At 40.9% G+C, this 20,633-nt stretch overlaps 1 protein-coding gene across 3 annotated transcripts in view; it reads right to left on the bottom strand.

Annotated features, from left to right (window-relative positions):
* Positions 1 to 723: 723 nt before the first annotated feature.
* The window catches only part of Trmt9b (tRNA methyltransferase 9B (putative)), a 57,509-nt gene continuing 37,599 nt past the window's right edge, over positions 724 to 20,633 (bottom strand). For 2 of the 3 annotated variants that reach the window (XM_076914033.1, XM_034519821.2), the window contains 2 exons: positions 13,367 to 13,540; positions 724 to 7,379 (listed from right to left, as the gene is read on the bottom strand). In XM_076914033.1, coding sequence (XP_076770148.1) covers positions 6,364 to 7,379; positions 13,367 to 13,540 — 1,190 coding nt within the window. In that variant the 3' untranslated portion in view covers positions 724 to 6,363. Of the gene's footprint in view, positions 7,380 to 13,366; positions 13,541 to 20,633 lie in introns of those variants that run through there. The other variant, XM_076914034.1, reaches the window with a different exon arrangement.

The following is a 20,633-nucleotide window of genomic DNA, read 5'->3' as shown; positions in this document are numbered from 1 at the left end:
CCAGTTGAGTGAAATGCATTTCTATGGTAATTGCTAATTTAATGTCTTCCACAAGTGCACAAGAAAACTTTTTTCTTGGTCAGTAATGTCAGCAAACACTGTACGTCTACAAATATGCATATGCACATATATTTACATACATACATACATACATATTTAAGAGCATCTGAAGAACATGGGACATATTACCATACATATTCAGAGTGTCTTGGATCTTTCACTTATATGTGGGTCTTAAACATTGCCAATGTTCTGGATAAACACACAGGAGAATTTTGAATCCTTACCATAGACCATCTAAGCAGAAGTTTTAGGATTAGTGTTTAAGAAAATGCTTGTCTTTCATAGTTTATCTACTGTGTGAATGCAAATGTGTAGATTTGTCTAGGGACTTTGGTATTTGGTTTACTTGCTATAGAGAAATTGCTATGACTGGATTGGAATAGGTTTGATCCCTGTAGATTCACATCTTTGAATGTTTGGCCCATAGGGAATGGTACTATTAGAAGGTGAGGCCTTCTTGGAGTAGGTGTATCCTTATTAAAGGAAGTGTATCACTGTGGAGGCTGGCTTTGAGGTCTCAAATATAAGCTCAAGCTATGTCCAGTGTGGAATCAGAGCCTCCTCCTAGCTGTCTGTGAAAGCCAGTCTCCTTCTGCAGACCAGGATGTAGAACTCTTGGCTCCTCCAGCACCATGCCCATCTGCATGCTGCCATGCTTCCTGCTATGACGATAATGGACCTCTGAAACAGTAAGTCAGCCCTAATAAAACGTTTACCTTTACAAGAGTTGCCATGGTCATGGTGTCTCTTCACAGCAATAAAACAGAAATTAAGGCACTCACTTTTCCCCATGAGATAGGAGCCTTAGACAAATCACTAAGCAGTGTGGAGAAAAATCAGATGTTTTCATGTGGTTGAATTAACACTTAACTCAACTAGAGGCAGCTTTATTTTTCCCAGCTTTACTTGAAAGAAAGACAAACCATGTATTTGCCAAATTGGGTATCCGATTAGCCATCAGATTAGCCAGTCCATCAGACTAGCCAGATTAGGTAGCAAGCATAAAGGGATCCATTGTCTATTTATAATCCATAGAAGGAGGGACAAACTGTAGGGTAACACTTCAATGAAACACTCCTACTCCACTATACTGTGGGTCTCAGGGTAAGTAATGCACTATACAGATCACAGCTGGAGATGACTCAGTGGGCAGAGTTCTTGCCTAGTGTGCATCAGGCCCTGCATTGGATCTTCTGTCCCATATAAACTGGGAGGATCAGAAGTTAAGGTTATCCTCAAGTACATAGCAAGTTCAGGATACATGAGGCCCTGTTTCAAACAAAACAAAACAAAACAAAACAAAACAAAACAAAACATTGTCCACTTCATAGCCTGAATTTTCTGTTTGATTATTCTCTTAGGTTTCTGCTCTTATCCTGCCAAGTGCTATTTGTGCTTTGACTTCAGGCCTTGGTTGATAAGAGTTTTTTAAAAGTTCTTACCCCAGCTTTGTATATAACTGAGGGTGTGAGGATGGAGTCCACTGAGTCAAATCAGAGTACTGGTTTCTGACCCAAGGATGGGACCAGAGGACTTGAAAAATCTAGTGGGGCTTCTGAACCTCTTATAATCCCAGGGACTGTCTTTTGCCAGATGAGTGAGTTATCATTCCTGCGTCTATTGATGGAATGAGCCTGCTGGTGCATCTGTCTTTGAGGAAAGCTTATAATTACAGCATTTCAAGTCTGAATATATCAGATCCCTTCAAGGGATGGGATAATTACCTGTTATTATGTAATTTTAATGAAATCATTGTTTAAAATAGCCGACTGCAGAACAGAAAACAGGTGCAACTGTAGGAAATGAGTCTGAAACATAACTTGAGTTGGCTTACTAGGGGCCTGCATGCCTTCCAAATGAGTTCATATCTTACCCTGCAGGACACATTCTTTTCTGAAATAGATCTACCGAGCACTTGCACTAGAAACTGCCAATCGGCCCAGGGTAACCTCAGTTAAATGAAATCTAAGTGAGTCAGACAGATGTCCTCCATGTTAATTAGCATCACTGTGATCCTTGCCTCTGACCCCCACCCCAGGAGCGAGATTTGAATACTGTGCTTTACAAAACTAACAATGCCATGTGACTATAGGCATACAGCAAATACAAAGCGTGTTCCAGCAGGACACTTGAATTTTTGGTCATTATGTCTTAATATTATGTGCAATCCAACACCCCAGATATGGCCTGGGTTTTTATCGTTTGCATCTGGGAACACTGCACAGCTCTGAAAAAGAAAATGGAATACCTGCATTAGCCCCCAAGTTCTTCACTAATAAAACAGGGAAATAGAGATCTGTTTTTTTTTTTTTTTTTTTTTTTTTTTTTGGTTTGTGTGTGTGTGTGTGTTTGAGAGTTGTAGAAAGTGATTAAAGAGCTCTGTGATCAAGAATTCTTTCTTCTTCAAGTCAAATAGAGATAGATTTAGAAAACCAACCAACCAACCAACCAACCAACCAACAAACAACAAAGCTAGCAAGAGGGGTCAGGGACCATGAAGATCTTAAAGGAATGAGCCAACTTTTGCAAGTTGCCTTCTGACCCCCACAAAGATACAGACACACAGACAAATACATTTGAAAAACTGAAAAGAAAATGTAAAGGGGAGAAAGATGCGGAGGTTTTTTTTTTTTTTTTTTTTTTTTTTTTTTTTTCTTAACATGCTTACTGCGTTTGTCCAGGGGACAATCACACTTAACCTTGCATGCTTAGTTGCCTGCTTAGCATAGAGCCTGGGACCCAGCAGGTGGGCATGCAGGGAACCGTGGTTATGAACCCAGACTGGATCCAGACCATCTAGCACTGAATCTTAGCTCTGCCTCTGACTAAATGTGTGATCTACCGCGTGTGTAGATTCTGGTAACTTAGCACATTATTATTATTATTTTCTTTTTCTGCCTTAGATTTTCTTATCTGTGAATTAGGAATTACATTTATTTGAGACAGCTATTGGGAACTACAAATAAAATGATACATATTAGTTAGCTGCTATTATTACCCCACCCCTTTTTTTCCATCAGGGAAAGTGAGACTTGGCTTGCTTTGTTCTTCAGAGTAGTGAATAATCACTCCAATTTCCTAAATCAAGCTGGATCTTCATAGCCTGGTTTTAAAAATTATTTATTTTTGGTGTGTGTGTGTATGTGTGTGTGGGTCTGTGCACATGCAAGTGCAGGTACTGTGGAAGTCCTGAAGAGGCATTGTGGGCTGCCTCATGTGGGTGCTAGAAGTCAATTTCAGGTCCTCTGCAGAAACAGCAGGCCCTCTGAAGTCATTAAGACACCCCCTGGCCCCTCGCACCCTATTTTTAAGGCATTCGCTCCCATAATGAGTACAACTAGGGTCCTATTTTCTGCTCTCCTGGGAGCCCATGTATTTGAAAGATCCGCTAGTGTTCATTTGTTCAGTGGCCAAGAGTATTCAATTTGAATTCCTTTTTTACTTTTGAATTCCTGATTTACATTCGGATCATTTCCTATCTGGATTACCGTCATTTTTTTTTTTTTTCTGAGTCAAATGAAAGTTAGTTGAACACATAGGAATCTCTGGCCTCTAGAATCAGGATGGTTAGGTAAAGATCAGGGACAGACAGTATGGGAATGCAAGGTAAGAGGGAAGGATCAAATCCGCATGACAGTCAATGTGTGTGCATAGCTGGCCTGTAGTTACTGCAGTACTCTGGTCAGTTTTCATCACTCTGTCAACAAACCAACCAACCAACCAACAAGTGCCCCCCCTCCCCATACACACCAAAACCTAATAACCTGGAGAAGCTCATCAATCACTTACCTCCCAGTAAAATATTATTTTGATTGCATCTTTTGTTTATGTCAATGCACTTCCCCCCCAAATCATTTGTCTGTTTCCACAAAGCTCCCCACAACAAGCTAGGGAGATACCACTAGTCCAACTTCTCACAACTATCTAATAACTTCCCTGAACTTTCTCCTCCATCAGACAGTGGGACTCTGTGTTGATGCCAGGAAGGAACTAGAAAAATATCATTTTGTCTCAATGGTGGAGACGGTTTTCAGATCACTTTCAACAGATCAGTGAAGTCTGATGAAGTCTGGTGGACACACCATGTCTCCGTTTGTATGCATTTATGACTTGGGTTTCCTTCTGAGGACAGTCCTATAGACAGGCAAATGATCAAGATATTTACACTAGTTTCCAATGGCTTTTTATCCTCAAAAGGCAAAAATTGAATGTAGGGGTGTTTTTCACAAGGGTCCCTCGAAGAGAGGTTACCAGCCACAAACTTTGCTGAATATACAACACAACATCTGGATGTGTAGAATTCTTGCACTTAGCAAGGCTGCAGTTATTAGTGTTCACAGCTCTGTCAATGCTGTATGAAAATCTCCCTGCCTCCCAATAAACCATTCCAAAGGGATTTGAATAAAAAAATGGGGTGTGTGTTTATTTTACGAGCTTGTTTATACATATTAGCTGGTAAAGCATACTGACTGGCACAGCCTAATGGACTGAGTTCCATATAACAAGCCTTAAGGAGCACATTTCATTCAGGGTGGATGTCAGGCTCAGATGTCCAGCAACAAAGCCAAACGATAGTGCCATAGACCTCAGAGAAGGGGGAAACCATAATAAATAGGTCATCACTGCTAGTTCAGAGTCGCTGTTTCTCCCAGGAAGCTACTGTACAGGCAGTTTAATATCTTCACTTGAAAAAGTGGAAAGTACAGTGAATTGTAACTTATACTTCACCCCTATGTGTATTTTCAAGTCCCTCTGTACAAAATGTGCACCAAAAAGTACAAGGCACACAAACCACTTCCACCACAGGGATGAGGAGATGGGAATTTAACTTGAAGAACCTCAGGAGCTATCTGATAGTTTACAAGATACATTTTGGGTTTTCAAAGCACCTTTGACTGTGTCTTCAAAAGTAGCTTCATTTTTTTTTGTTAAGCTCCAGGAAAATCTCTGAAGAGGATAAACACCAAATAAATACATGATTAATTTTTGTTAATTTTGTAATGGGAGAAAAAAAATGAAGATTGGACTTTAATCTAATCTCCATCATTATATTTGGTCCAGAAAGTACAATGACTATTTGATTTTCTGCTTGTTAACGAATTATCTGGAACTACAGTCCTTGACCAACTTATTTTTGTTTCTTCTGAGTTCAGTCTCTGGTTCCATCATGGTTGTTCCTTGGGATCCACAGCATGGAATTAATCAGAGTCATGGTTAAGTCTTAAAAATGGAAAAAGTCACATATGTATTTTACAATGACCAGTCTAATCACTGCACCACAGAGTAACAGAAATTCAGTCTGTGACTAAGCTTTGATTCGGTCTGGATCATTGATCTAATGATCTAATGTGGTCACTTCCAAGGGAATAAATGCCATGCCATGCAACAGCAAATCCCAGCTATGTGTCCACTACGGCTAAATACATGAAGCTTTTCGGATCTGTTCTCATAGCCAAAGTAAAACCGCTCCAATTAGACTCTCAGATAACTCAGGTGAGCATTTCCTAGCTGGAAACTGGATAATTTTGGCACAACTTCAGTTGGCTATTTATTCTCCTAATACCTTTGGGGCAAATGTCACCAGAGGACATAGCGTCTCCTATCCATGTGACGCTCTCCGCACGCTAACTGTTTTCATTTATTTTTTTTCTTCTCTCTGTGGTGCTGTGGATGTATGCTGATTCTGCACGCCGCCTGCTCTAACACTAACCCTCTGCTAGCAGCGCCGTTAAGAAGCTTCAGAGCAACACTGAAGGCAGTATCATTACTGTTGATCATCCCAAAAGATGCTCGAATGCGATTTAGAGAGTCTGGGAGATAATAGAAGGCCTGATGTAGTTCAGAGACAAAGTCTGGAAACAAGACACCCCCACAGCAAGCCTTAAACACACTCCCAGCAACAGAACAGGTGTCACTGTTCCTTCCACGGAGATCTAAGTAACTACCTGAGAACCAACATAATTTATTTAAAAAATAAATACTGCTTTTAAAGAATATATTTAACAGTAGAATATTTAAAAACCAAAATACTGATGCTCAACATACACATATTATAATAATTTCTTCTCTGGAAGGAATAAGATCAAGCCTATACTATTGCTCCTCAGATCCGTCAGCAGGCAGATCCTGTAGCGGATGCAGTAAGTGCCAGACTTCGTGCTTACTCAACAGTTTGGAGGATGACATCAAAGTGCTCAAGTACCAACTCGTACCTGGATTTGATGCGGATTCTGGTACCCACACCAGCCCCACTGAACAGAGGATGGGCCACCACTGTAGCCTCTGCCTTGAGCGATGTAGTTAATCCCAGCTCCTCCTTTTCTCTGCGATGATGCACCAGTTACCGTGGTCATTGCCCGAGCTCAGAACCTGCAGCTCAGACACACTTTCCTGCAACAGGCTGGACAGCTCACCTTCCCGAAATACGTGGTAGTAACGCATGAAGGCTTTAGAATCCGGGCCCTCCTTTTGCCCTTCCACAAAGCTTGAGTCTTCTGAGTTGGAATCCATGGAGTCGAATGCAGAAACCCTCCTTAATATTTTTCTGGCAGAAGGATCTCTACTGTTACTTGCAGCCACACTGTTTCCGGTATCAGTGATGTCCAGAAAACTGCCCCCCTCCTTTCTCCTGCTTTCTCTTTCCTTGTGTCCACTGAAGTTGTCTGAAGTGCCGGGTGCTCCCAGCCAGCCTAAGTGTCTTTGAGAAGATGTGTCTACGAACACCTCATCAAAGTTCGGTCCTTTTATTGAAAATGGCTCCTGAGCATGTAAATCTAAGCTGGGGTGTCTGGAAGGCTGGTGGGACACGGTGTTATTGGCCCAGCCCTCTGGGATTTTCATGGGCCTGACTCTTTCAATTTGCTTCCTCAGGGCTGATTCATCCAAAGACCTAGAGAAAAACCAGGAGCGAAAGGATTTTCCAAAATTGCTATATAGTCCATTCTCTTTCTCTCCTCCCTTTGAAATAGCTTCGCAGCAGGTTCTGGCCACCGCAGGCCCGTAGTCCATACTGTGGGACCGCTTGGAATCACATCTGCCCTTAAAGCACACTGCGCAGCCACACGCAGAACCAGGGCCCTGGTAGCCTTGGTTCGTGGGATGCTCACCCTGATGACCCCAGGACTGGTGGGATTCTGACAGCAGCCGGGAACAGAGTGCCCTGTTCCACGGCACAAGCACGTCCTGTTTCTCAAAGTGCCGGTTCTTCTGCTCCATTGCCCAAACATAAATCATCAGCTGGCCTCCGGGAGCTAAGACCCTCGCCATTTCCTTTATTGCTCTAATTCTTCTTTCTTTTGTAGAAAAATGATGTATGACTAAAAAAGAAAAAAATATAGATGTCATTGTGTGTATATCATATGCATAAACACATACACACTGGTTATGAAATTCTGGCCTACAGCGAGCCTTATCACAATAAACTGGGAAAACAATATGGGTCTGGCTTTTAGAGACACACAGTTTTTAACTTGAGCAAATTCTGCGAGATTTTAAGTTCCCCCCATTCTAATTAAAAAAAAAAAAAAAAAACAAAAAAAACAAGACCCTATATATAATGAACAAGCTCTCTTCAGCCCCAAAGCCTATGGGATTTGAAAACTGGCTATCACAAGGATAACCAATGTGAATTACTGAAATGTGAAAGGGACATTAAGTGAGGCAGTGTTCTCTGCTAGAGTCCAGGAAATAACTCATTGTTCTACTGAATAACTTATTTCTATAGAAGCAAAGGATGAACACCAGGAACCATTGGTGTGAGTGATATTAATAAAAGAAGATATAGAAAAAGGTTAAATATTACATATTTTTTTAGTTAGATGATGCAAAGAGAGGCCACAGGTTCAAACATGAACTTAGCCCTTCCTAATGATAATTAGAAATACAAAAATTGTGTGTGTTTAAAAAGAAATGTGTTACTGTTTTACTTTTAGTCCCTGAAAAGTCAAAGGGAGATTCGAATGTTTCCTGAATAAAATCCATCTTTGCATCCGCTATGTGTATGTGTGCATTTTATTTATTGTGGGTGCATTTTATTAGTAGCAATGATTATGTCACGCTAGGTAAGTAACAAACCCAGGGGACTGAGCATGATAGCAGACACTCTACCTCTGAACTGTACCCCCTGTCTTATTAGGTGTATTCTCACCAAACAAATATATAGAAAGTCCTCGTTTATAAGTCCTACAGCACTGTGCCATGAGGAAGCTCTGTTTTGGAACAGGGGCCTCTACCCAGATCAGGGAGGAGACTGGCTCCAAGCAAAGCTGAATAACCCGGGCTCTGATGTGGGCAGCGCTGGCAGACAGGAGCTGAACCCATCCTCTTGGTGCTCACATCATTTAGCTGTTAGTGAGGATTTTAAACTAGTGTGCTCTGAGGTTCACCTGCCACAGGTATGCATCAAAGAACTAAAGGGAAGTCTGATCTACATTAAAAGTCTGATCTATATATAAAAAGTTTTCGGAGGGAGGTCACTCAAGAATACAATTTGCATTATTTTCAATCTATCATATCTATCGGCTGTTTTATTTGTGCATGGGTTGGTGTTTCGCCTGCATGCGTGGACCCCTTGGAACCAGAGTCACAGACAGTTGTGAGCTGCCGTGCAGTGTCCACAAGACTCTCTGGAACACAGTTTCTGTGGATCATGACAATTCACTGCACTGATCTTATAAAGCCCAAAGAGAGGACAGGGGAAACACATTAAAACAGGATTGTTAACATGCAATAAATATCTCTTTGTAATAGACTAATAGGTCTTCAACGTTCCAGGACTCTACTGGGCTTTAAAGGGTGTTGTATGGGAAACAATGTCTTCATTTATTGATAAGTACAAAACAATTCATTTTTAATTATAATTTTATGCAGAAAAGTGACTCTTGTGTTTTAAATGTGTACTTAACAGGTAGTAGGTAACAAACTATTTTTTGTTTTGTTTTGCAGATATTCTTTATTTATTTTTTTTACTTATTTATTTTACACTACTCCCCCCTTTCAGTCACCCCCTTGCACAACCCTTCCCCCTCCCTCTCTCCTTCTCTTCTGAATAGGTGGGGGGGCCCTCATGGGTCTCCCCGACCCTGACAATTCAAGTGTCTTGCAGATATTCTTTAACAGGTGCCATATCTACTGATGTGAGCCTTAGCTTGTGGTGGCAGGGCCAACCTCTCTGTGCCTCAGAAGAAAACCCTGATGTGCAAGTGGAACATTTTCTCTCCAGCCTCTGTGTAGGGCCATCCTGTGTTTACAGGTCTGCAAAGTCAAAGTGACAGTGTCTTTCTGCCTCATCCTTCCAATCCCTGCCTTGACTCTTAGCCTGCACACTCTTCTCTTTGGGTAACAAACTTTTAAAGCAAGTGTTTTAAAATTTTTATTTATGCCTATGACCGGTGTGAGCAAATGGTACATGTTTGCTGATGCCTATGGAGGCTAAAGAGGGTGTGGGATCCTCTGGAATTGCACTAGGCCGTTGTGACCCACCCAACCTGGGTTGTGGAACCGAACCCCGGTCCTCCACAAGAGTAGCGAGTGATCTTAACAGCTGAGCCATCTCTCCAGCCCCAAGCCAAATGTTTTGGAGGAAAAAGAAGCTTACGGTGGAAGATTTCCTCACACATGTCAAATGTGCTATACACACACACACACACATATACATGTTATATATACACACACACCCATATACATGTTCTGTTAGGAGGCATCGTGAGCGTCACTATGGTGAGATTTATCCGAAATGTCATCACCGCTGAGAAACTATGCTGAAAATTTAAAAAGTAAAGGAACATTTTCGTTTGTGAATCACACTCACAACTCAAATGCAAAAATAGTATTCCATATATGTAGTCCACAAATACACTCCAAATACGTACTGAGAGAAATTTGCCGGTGGATAGGCTAAAAAAAATAACTTGAATCCATTTTTTGGATTACAGGACCAAATGGCAACAGCAGATTTCCTTTAACACCCTGTCAGATCGTATACTTTATGACTTTCTGTTCTCCAACTTTCCAAGTGCGTAGGTCTAGCTAAGCACTCAGAACTTAGGGGTTTGGCAGAAAGCAGACTTTAAAACACATTCGGGTCTTGATGAGACCTGTTGTGGGGGAGCCACCTATCACATATACCTGTCCACTTTGGATTCCCCCAAAATGTCACTGGGTATTGCCCGATGTTCCCTGAGGGATGGGTATTGGAGAGCCTGGTGAGGAGGAGTTGACTTACACCAAGTCTACATTGCTAGATTATTTTAGATTTTAGATTGTTTGCCAAATCGCTCTAAGGGCAAAAAGTGCTCCTTCTAGGAATCTGCCAGGGATGCAGCCAGGGAAGCCTGACAGGTGTATAGCCGAGTATGACAGCTGTCTCTCTGTTATTAAAAGACTCCAACAAGCAAGAAAATAAAGAAGTGAAGAAAAGATATGTCTTCATGTCAGGACAAGCAAGAAATGCCCAAATACGCAGTTCAAAGTGGGAATAAACGCATATGAATGTAAGCATGATTTCTGAAACTTCTCATGTTACTCTACATGTGAAATATAACTGAAAATGACTTTACCATGTTACCTCATAGCTATAGTTCCTAAAAGTATGTTGGGGAACTTAAAAGGATATTTTTGTTTGGTTAATTTATTTTCAGTCAACACCTCTTTGTGTCCTCCAGGTTGACCTCAAACTCATGATTCTCTTGCCTCAGCCTGCACAGAGCTGAGATTATAGGTATGTACCACCATGTCTCTCAAGACCTTTTTAATTAAAAGATAGTAATGAGGTGTGTTAGTACATTTCTGCCATGGTAACAGAATGCCAAAGACTAGGTAAAGTATGAACAATAGAAATCTATTCGGTCATGTTTCCAGATGATCCTAATTCCGTAGGTGAGGGGCTTCTGGCTTCCTCCTGATACAGCTTAGGACACACAGGATAAAGAGAACTGAGTGAGGCATGGGGGCTTAGGGGACACCCTGCCAAGCTCACTTATGCAGCTATTTCCTCTGAATTGAAAACTTCAGGGAGGTGCAGTGTGAGACTGGAAGACTGGAAGCTCACAAAATTCACAAGACTTAGGAGCTGCTCACTGAGACTATACAAAGAGTAAGCAGTTGCTGGGGGAGAGGAGACTCTTGGTGAAGCTGCCCAAACACCGTGACACTTATCCATGAGTTATCAGCTATGTTGGGTGGGCTTTTTTCAGTGGCAAGTTGCCTCTGACTCACAAATGTAATAAGTAAGCCTTCCTGTGCTCCTGTCAGACACCTGACTGTACTAGACTGTACTATCTGGGGGTTCACTTCTTCTTGGAAAAAGTTATGCCGATCTCTCCCGAACTCTCTGGTTTAGCGACTTTCCTTGTGATAATGAATCCACTTCCATAACAGGCTACATACATTCAGGAGCACTGAGACAAATTCTAACATAAGCTTTGGAACAGACACAAGTGAGAGTGTAGCATTCTCCATTTTCTTTGAGGAAAAGGTGGGACCTTTAAGCTGAGAACACAGGAACATGGAGCATCTCTCAAAAGCAGGTAAGGAGTCAACACCACACTCCCCATCACAGTAGCTGAGTGGCACTGAGATAGGAGTTTGTGGACTCTAAAACCAACATAGGCAGCTTTGTGTTTATGAGAGCAAAGACCATCTTTCTCCCAAACTCTCTTTGATTTCTAGTTCTTTAGAAAAGTGACTAAATAAAAATGCCTTTCCCACTAAAGATTCAGAGCTTAGTGTGGTGTCGCTTAGGTCAAAATGAACCCTTTGATGTATCTGTGTCACTTCAACGAAGACTATGTCCACAGAAAGCCAGAAAGTGAGACCTTTGGAAAATCACTAGGCTCAGATGTGGTCCTGCATGACTGGATTACTGTCATCATAAGAAGAGGCTGATCCTCAACCTCTACCTCTGTCATATGGGGAATCAGCAAAAAGGGATGGAGGCAGCAGCCATCTGCAAACCCTCCCAAGGAGCTGGCATGCTGGTTCTTTGAGGGAAGAAATAAAAGTCTATTGTTTAAAACACAGGAGTCTGTGATGTTTTTGTTATAGCAGCCTGCACAGACTAATACTTACAACAAAAGGTACCTAACAGTCTCAAGTACAGAGAAGTAAGACAGCATAAGGGAGGTTCCCATGGCCATCATCTTCCATTGTTCCTGACCATTCCCAAGGTTATGGCATGCAGGCCTGTGTCTTTCCACTATGCAAACATACAGTTCCCATCTGAGGAGACCTAGCAACCTCTTGTCTGGTTCAGGAAAGTATAAATAGTATATTATATGTATATACTATCATGAATGGTAGTCAACTTCCATAAGATCACCTTATTTTGGTAGTTTGGTAAAGTTTGTTATCTCAAAAGGCTAATTTAAAAAAAATGTGTTCAATCAAATAATTCGTTTTGTAAAAGATTTTGCCACTGAAAAGAACTTATCAGAAGAGTCATTTGTTTTATTTTTTCAATTTTTGAGACAAAGTCTTTCTGTGTAGTCTTGGATGTCCTAGAACTTACTATGTAGATCAGGCTGGCTTTAACTCACAGAGATCTACTTGCTTCTGTCTTCCAAATGCTGAGTGAGAGTAAAGGTGTGTATCATGATGTCCAGCTAGAAGATTGCTTTAATACAGGGTTTCCTAGTAAGGAGTACAGGGTAAAATGAGCTATGTCTCATGTATCCATGGACTTTGCTGATATTTCTGTTATTTTGTTTTCTTTGACATGGAGCTTACTGGGAAGGCTTGTGAAATGTGAGCAACCCCCCCCCCCCCCACCAACAACAAAACAAAACCCTAGACTCATCAACAACTTCTAGAATTAGGAACAGAAAGGCATGCTAAAACAATGAAATCTGGGACGAGCTAGGGCCTGTCTTTTCCAGGAACTTGAGTACCAGTGGATAACATACTTGTTCAGGGGATGTTCAATACATTAGTTCTAGAATTTTCTGTTAACAAGGGCAATGCTGTAGTTTGTTTTTGTTAACATGAAACCTGAATAATCCCCTTTGTGTCAGGAGGATCTGACCTGATCTCAATAGAGCAAAGTAGGTTTTCAATGAATAAGAGCCCAAACACTCATCTTGTAAGTAGTGAAACACATAGGAACAAATCATCAAAAACAACACAATAACAGCCTGAAAGGTAAAGCTGCTTATATATTGTAACAGTATTAGGCAGGAGTCTAATAAGCCATATATTGTAAAATTAGACAAAATGCTTTACATAGACGCCTACACAGAATGGACACTGAGTCACGTGAGTTGTCTGTGGTTTTTCATGGCAAAGTGTGATTGTGGCCTGACTGCCTTACCTCCTATGGAGATGACGGCATCGAAGCCCTGGTCCCTAAAGGGGAGATTAAGGTTGTCACATACCATGACTTCACACCCTCTATTCCGGGCAATCTCTACCAGAGGCCCACAGTAGTCACAGCCCAGAGTATGTACTTGGCTATTCACTTTAAGATACTTTCCAGTTCCACAACCTGTAAGAGAAAAACCAATGTCACATGCTGTTCATACTGGAACAATGCAAGTTAATGTGTGCTATAATGGATAAGCTTTCTATTAAATGACCAAGATGCAACACTTCAGAGAACACTTACATAGTTTCATACAGAAGAGAGGAAAGTCAGAGTACTGAAGAAAGAAATATGAATGGAATATTTATTGAAGCATTGCCCATGGAGCTCAGGACATCAGCACCACCTAATCTCATGAGCTGGCTTGTCCCTGGGAAACACAAGCCCCAGCTTCCAGAAACTGAGGTTGACCATGAGGGGTAGGTATTTTCATGGTGATGTATACATCTCACTTTGTGAGTGAATGCTGTGTCAAATGTCTACATCAATGGGTCTTATCAATTTCTGACTGTGTTGAACAAATTACTGCTAACAGCTTTTCAATGTCTATGGATAAAAAAATCTAGACAATAAAATGTGGTTTTTAAAAAATATGACCTTGAAAAAAGAAACATCTTTCCGTGCATTCTCGGGTTAATGGTAGGTACAAGGCTTCTCTATTGGGTCAGTCTATAGCTCTAACAAAGGGTCTGGGAAAAAAAAAAAAGACCATTTTTGACATTCATTTTCTAGTGGCAAAGGCCCAAGTATCCAATCCAAAGACTGAGGTCAATCACATCTTATAGTATGATTGATAGAGAGTAACACAGATGAGGAATTGCCACGGAACACCCACCCATCTTCTAGCACTGCCACCAACTTCTCTTTGGAGACTGGGTCTCTCTCTGTATTGCCCAGGCTGAACTCCTGGACTCAAGGGAGTTTTGCCATTTCAGTCTTCCAAGAAGTTGGCATGAGAGGGACATGCATCTGCACTAGTATGCTCCTACTATGATCTTCAATCTCAAATATGTAAATTAGGTCCCAGAGGTGGGTGAAGAAATCAAGTGAGCTGACTTTGATTTTTTTTTTTTAATCTACTGGCATTTCTTATTTAGAGGCTTTTCTGTGGCACAAAAGGATCACTCACTAGTTAAATGTAGAGTTAGCTGCTTCTGAGTAATAAGTCTGGGACAGCTTTTAATAACTCCACCTTAATATACTATTTCAAAATGACAAGGAAAGAAAAAAGAGTAGAGGTTCCCTGGTGCCAGCTGTGATGGTGGAGAGGAGGAATAAAAAAATTAAGCTTTCCAACATTATTCTTTCAATATAAATGGCTGAGATTTGATACTTATTTTAGATCTCATAACCACTGTTCCTAATGCTTACGAAGTATCTGCTATTTGAAGACAGCCCCAGGGAAAGTATAAATCACTCTGTATCTTAGAGTTAATGTCCTGTCTGTGTCAAAGATGATAGCCTTATTTTCATAAGTATCTTGAAAATTCATTTCTCCTTTTATTGGCTTGGGAGACACATTCTGAGAAAAGAAAGAGGAAATCGCTTCAAGAATTCTGGCGAGAAGATGTTCATAAATCATGTCAGATGGCGGGAGATATTCAGAAAGCCTTTCATAACAAAGAGGCTCAGGATTTTTCTCTTAGTGCCCAGCTCTCTAGCATTCTCCACTCATCCTCCCATGTTCATTTCCAATGACATCACTTTGGACAGAACCTCCAAACATGATGTAGTTGCTCCTTTCTGAGCGCATCTCTGAGACGATGGCAAGGAGAAGGCTTTCCTCTAGCGAGGAAGTCACATCCATCAACAAGCCAGGCCTTCCCGTGATCTCAGATGTATATGAGCATTCATGATACCATAGCAAGCTCCATAACAACCCTGTTCCCTTGCAAAATCTCATTAATAACTATGCCCAGTTTTGAAGAGACACTGGAGAGTGTCCGAATGCTCACTTTCTTCTCAGTTTTGTACTCTGTACCACACAGTGTCTACAGAACTTAACAGAGCATGGCTCCAATTCATCAAAATCTTTTGGGTCAAGATGGGTGAATAGTTGCTGAAAATAACAAAAACGAGTATTTTTCTAATATTTGTAGGAAAAATCCCCCTGCTTTCCATTTGTACTTAGAATTGAACCCAGGGCCCCATCACGCTAGGCAAGGGCTCTGCCACCTAGGTATATCCCAGACAAGGGACAACTACTTTTAAAATTTTGTTCTTTGTTGATATGTCACCTAAAAGAGTTCTTTTTCCATGTTTTGTTGTTGTTGAAAGATAAAAATATAATGCACAGTTTAAGTTCCTTTTTTGAGTCCAGAGTTGAAGAGATATGTCATTGGTCAAACATGGTGCTGGTCATACTGTTCTTAACTTTTATGCATCAAATGAACGGATGGTTGTTAGAGAGTTAAAGCAATGAGATATGGCCATCGAAACTGGGAAGGCAGCCAGAGAAAAGTCAAGAGGAGTCTTATTTATTGAGGAATTTGTCTTATTATGTGCACAAAAAATCATTTTCAGTGTTGGTAGGGCAGGTGTTAATTATGAGTAGAACCTAGCTGGGAAAAGGTCCAGCTCTAGTCTCTCTCTTATTTTATGAGCTCAGCTAGGTGACAACTTCAACCCACATGCTTCCTTCCATGCTACATACAAGAGACATGAAATGGACCAGCCCATTGGTAAACTGCCATGGCCACATGGGTCAGTTACAATGTTTCCTGGGTATGTCTCAGTTGCTGCTGTTGAACCACAAAGGGTGTGGTTTATGCAAGGCTCTGTGTTCCCTTAATCTCTATTCTTTGGGTTTCCCAAATGGTACAGGGGCAGACACTTGTAATTTCCCACATGATATGGGAGTAATTCTCAGCTGAGGTAGGTGGATGGCCAGTTCAGGCCAGTCTGTGTTATATAGTGAGACATTTTCTTTCTCTCTCTCTCTCTTTTTTTTTTTTTTTTTAAAGTTTTATTTATTTATATTTGTGGGTACACTGTCGCTCTCTTCAGACACACCAGAAGAGGGCATCAGATCTTATTACAGAGGGTGTGAGTCATCATGTGGTTGCTGGGAATCGAACTCAGGACCTCTGGAAGAGCAGTCAGTGCTCTTAACCACAGAGCCATTTCTCCAGCCCCTAGTGAGACAGTCTTTCACCCCAACCTCTCTACTGGATGTTGTAGATTGATTTGATGATGTTTTCTACCTATTTGCCGCTTCTGTCTAAGGTACCACTTGCTATTTGTCCTTGTCCTTTTGCTTGCTACAGACTTCAAGCCATTAAGTACAGCTATCATAGATTATTTCTCTGGATCATGTGAAACAAGAAACGTGAAGCAGTTTTTCTCTGTCTTCTTCTACCCTGCAATAAAAACAGCCATTTTCTCTTTTCCTGTTGGGTATGTGTATGGAAGAGAGAAGGGTCAGGGGATTCATGCTTTCTGTATCCCAACAACTTGATTTTAATTTTTATTAGGCTATATCATACAAAGTGATGTTTAATCATGGTGCTTTCATTCAGATACACCATACTCTTTACCCATCTTATCCTAAACATTAGCCACAAAATTAGCTCTTCCCAGGGGAAAAAAATAAAATAGAAGATGAGCCACAGCTTTCTAATTAAAAACTTTTATTTAGATTTATAGAGCCCAGTGCACTCGATGATCTACAGATAGCAAGAGCCATTTATCAGAAAAACACTGACCACCCTAAAATTATACTATTTCAGTGTCTGATTTACTTATATGGCTTCTTAAAAGACCCAATAAAAGCTTTGTGCCTACAACCTCTAGCTAACAGACCTGGGTCAGGAGAAAGTGCTCATCTTTCGATTTTCCTCCTTGTTAGTGACGTAGCTCTTCCCTCCCCAGCCAACCTTCCTATTTATTGGCTAAATCCAGCAGAGTGGGATTTAGCCAATTTCCGGTAAGAATAGCATTCTTTCTTCTTGAATTTCAATTGTTCTTTAAAAAACACTCTTCATTTTGTAACCAAAGCATTACTATTTATTGATTTGCTTAAATACATAAATCGTATATGAACCAAATTGGCAAAAATATGTATTTACTACAGATCTAGTCAGTGATTCAAAGACTATCATTCATCCTATAATTTATGGTGCCAAAATGCAGGGAAAAAACAGTCTGGTAATGTGGTGCCATTAGCCTTGATACTATGCAGCTTTTAATCCTGGGCAACTCATTTAGATGAATATGTAATATATTGAAGGTGTCAAAGGCTAGATGTTGTATGTGGCACAACCATCTGTGTAACCATGAAAGGGGAATCCAGCCACATCCACCCAGAGGCACGAGGCTCTTATATTCTCACAACATAGGTCATGACTGCATAGCGAGCTGGTGGGAAGGGTTGTCCCCAGCATGGGTTACTTAGTGTCTGGAGACTCGATACGCTGGAGTGGTTTCTTTCATTAGGCTCCCTTCCACAGCTTGTAACTAAATCCCTGTATGTAGATTATCTGCCAAGATATTTTAAAGCACATCTGAATTCTCCAACTTCATGCAATCATTCATTTATAAGCTTTCACCATTTCACCATTTGGCTTTGGGCTGCTGGTATTTTTCTTCTTCTTCTTTTTTTTATCATTTGGATTTGTTTCTCTTGGTTAACTGAACCCGAGTATCATTTGACTGACATCTCACGATTCACTCGTCCTCTTCCCGCCCCATCCCTGTTCCACCTTCTGGGAATCACTCCTATAGACTCTGTAAGTCCAATGCTTTTAGGTCTCACATCTAATTGTGATCATGTAGCTGTTGCCTTTTTGGGGGTCTGATTTATTTCATTAAGCATCATGTTTTCTGAGTTTGCAAGTTCTCACAAATGACAGCATCTGGGGCCTTACACTAATTTTTTTTTTTTTAAATGTTCTGTAAAGCAAGAAAAGATTTTGCTCTTTCCTGTTCTGGTTGTAGACAGGGTCACAATGAGGGTCATATTAGCATATTTCTTTAGTATTCCAACAATTCATTTCTGAATTTTCATTAGCATACCTTCATTGTATATGTGGGTTTCTATTAGAAATATTGCTGATATATTACTCTGCTGGCTTTTAGATCTTTAGACTTTATAGTTTCTAAATGTTTATAGGATCAAAGTTTTCAGTACAGTCTTTCTACACTACTGACTCTGTATTAGCTGTTTATCTGGCTGATAAGCTTTTTTCATATCCCTAAACCCAGCATTGACAGCCCTTGCACGGTCATTATGAAGTGTGTACTATAAGGCAACAAAATGGGCTGCTGCAGCCCTCAGATTATTGTCCAGAAGAAAATCCATGTGCAATAATTGATTCTGGCCACTTAATGGGTTGCCAGGCCCTGCTGAGCCACACATGTATCCAGCCCATCACAGGTGAACTTTGGAACCAAGCTGTCTGGTACCCACCCAGGTTCAGGCTGACCTCATGCTCTGGTGCCAACTGCAATGTTCTGGGATGAAACCCACCAGTTTTGTAAAAGCTTATAAAACTCTCACAATCTGCCCAGAGATGGACTGTGCCTAATTCCTTTCCTGTAAACTCTTAGCACATCAGTTACAAGCCCAGAAAATAGAGGTATAACTGGTGATTTCTTCACAGTTTTGGTAACACCAGTGATACATAAAACTCAGAGTGCATTCTCTGGATTCTGGTGTCTCCTACATTACTGTCCTAACAAAGCTCAGGTAAGTAAAGGGTCCTCTGCCCTTGACTAAGTGGAGTCTATGTCAGCTAACACTATATATAGGAGTGTCTTTCCTTAGTATCCCAACAATTCATCTTTGGATTTTCATTAGCATACCTTTATTGTACATGTGGGTTTCTATTGGAAATATTGATGACATTACTTTGCTGATATATTTCTCACAGTTTATTTCATGCCTATGATTTTGTAATTTTTTGTGTGTTTTTCTTTTCTTTCTTTCTTTTTTTTTTTTTTACAAATGCACCCCCCTTCCTGAAGCATTCTTGTGTTTCCTGATAGAAGGCTACCGTGTGTGTGTGTGTGTGTGTGTGTGTGTGTGTGTGTGTGTGTGTGTGCAGAGTGTGTGAGACGGTGCTTTGTGCAAGCATGAGTAGAATGTGTTGACTGAGAGTTCAATATCAACAAATCAGAAAGACACAGTGAATAAGAAACCCTTAAATGGAAATACAAGCAAACAAGGGAAACTGACAAGAATACATGATCAGTGCATAGCTCACCTCCCTCCCCAGAGGCTTCTCCGGGACAGTGAGTTGGTGTTCACCAACCCAGTGGTTATGATACTTTTAGAGCACACCACAAATATGACAACCAATTTATTTCTTTTATAGATTAGTTTTAAAACATGGATGAGAGAGACACATAGAGATATAGAGAGAGGCACTGGGAGAGAGCAGTGCACAGCTTTAATCCCAGCACTTGGGAGGCTAAAGTGGGAGAGTCGCTGTGGCAGGGAGTCCTGCCTGATCTATGTAGTAAGATTCAGGACAGCCAGGGCTACACAGGGGAACCCTGTCCCCAAAATCCCAAACCCAAAAACCAACCAACCAACCAACCACCAACCAAATAAACAAACAAACAAAAGACATAGAGAGGCTTTTTGTATCAGGACAATTTTAAAACCAGTTCACCTTCCTAATTTCATTTTCTTACACTTAAACCTTTGCTGCATTTTAGAATTTATTTTATTTAGACGGAGGATGTAAGAAAAATACAACTTGATTATACGTGCTTTTCTCCCAAACCTCCTTAGTGAAGTGCCCCTATCTTCCCCGGCCATATGAAAGTCCTGTGCTTTGCATGGATAGTGGACAGTAGAACCTCTGAGATCACTGCATCCTCTAAAATCAGATACCTTTCCTCATTTTGTGGTGGTGGGATTTGAGCTCAGGGCTCTGAACATAGAGAGCATGCATGCTATCCCTGAGCCACATCCCTGACCCCCAGGAAACCATATTTGGTTTTAAAAACTGACATGCTAGAGATCTTTGGACTCCCACCTTCAGCACGATGGGTGCCTCTTCTTAAACGCTGTATCGCTTACACCCTCTGTCATATGCTGTGTGCACACAGCAGTTTCTCCTGTCAGTATTAAGAGTAATGTCAACCTAGACTAAGAGTGAGTTAACAGTAGACTTAGGTTCTTCTGGGCACAGCAAGCTTGTGATTCCTGAAAAGTGGAGTTAGTGGGAAGTGGGAATCCAACCACACCTTAAACCTTAGTCTTAACACT

This window comes from Arvicanthis niloticus, chromosome 16 (genome assembly GCF_011762505.2).
Source record: "Arvicanthis niloticus isolate mArvNil1 chromosome 16, mArvNil1.pat.X, whole genome shotgun sequence".
NCBI lineage: Eukaryota > Metazoa > Chordata > Mammalia > Rodentia > Muridae > Arvicanthis > Arvicanthis niloticus.
The sequence above is the reverse complement of the archived record's forward strand: the minus strand, read 5'-3'. Positions and strand labels throughout refer to the sequence as shown.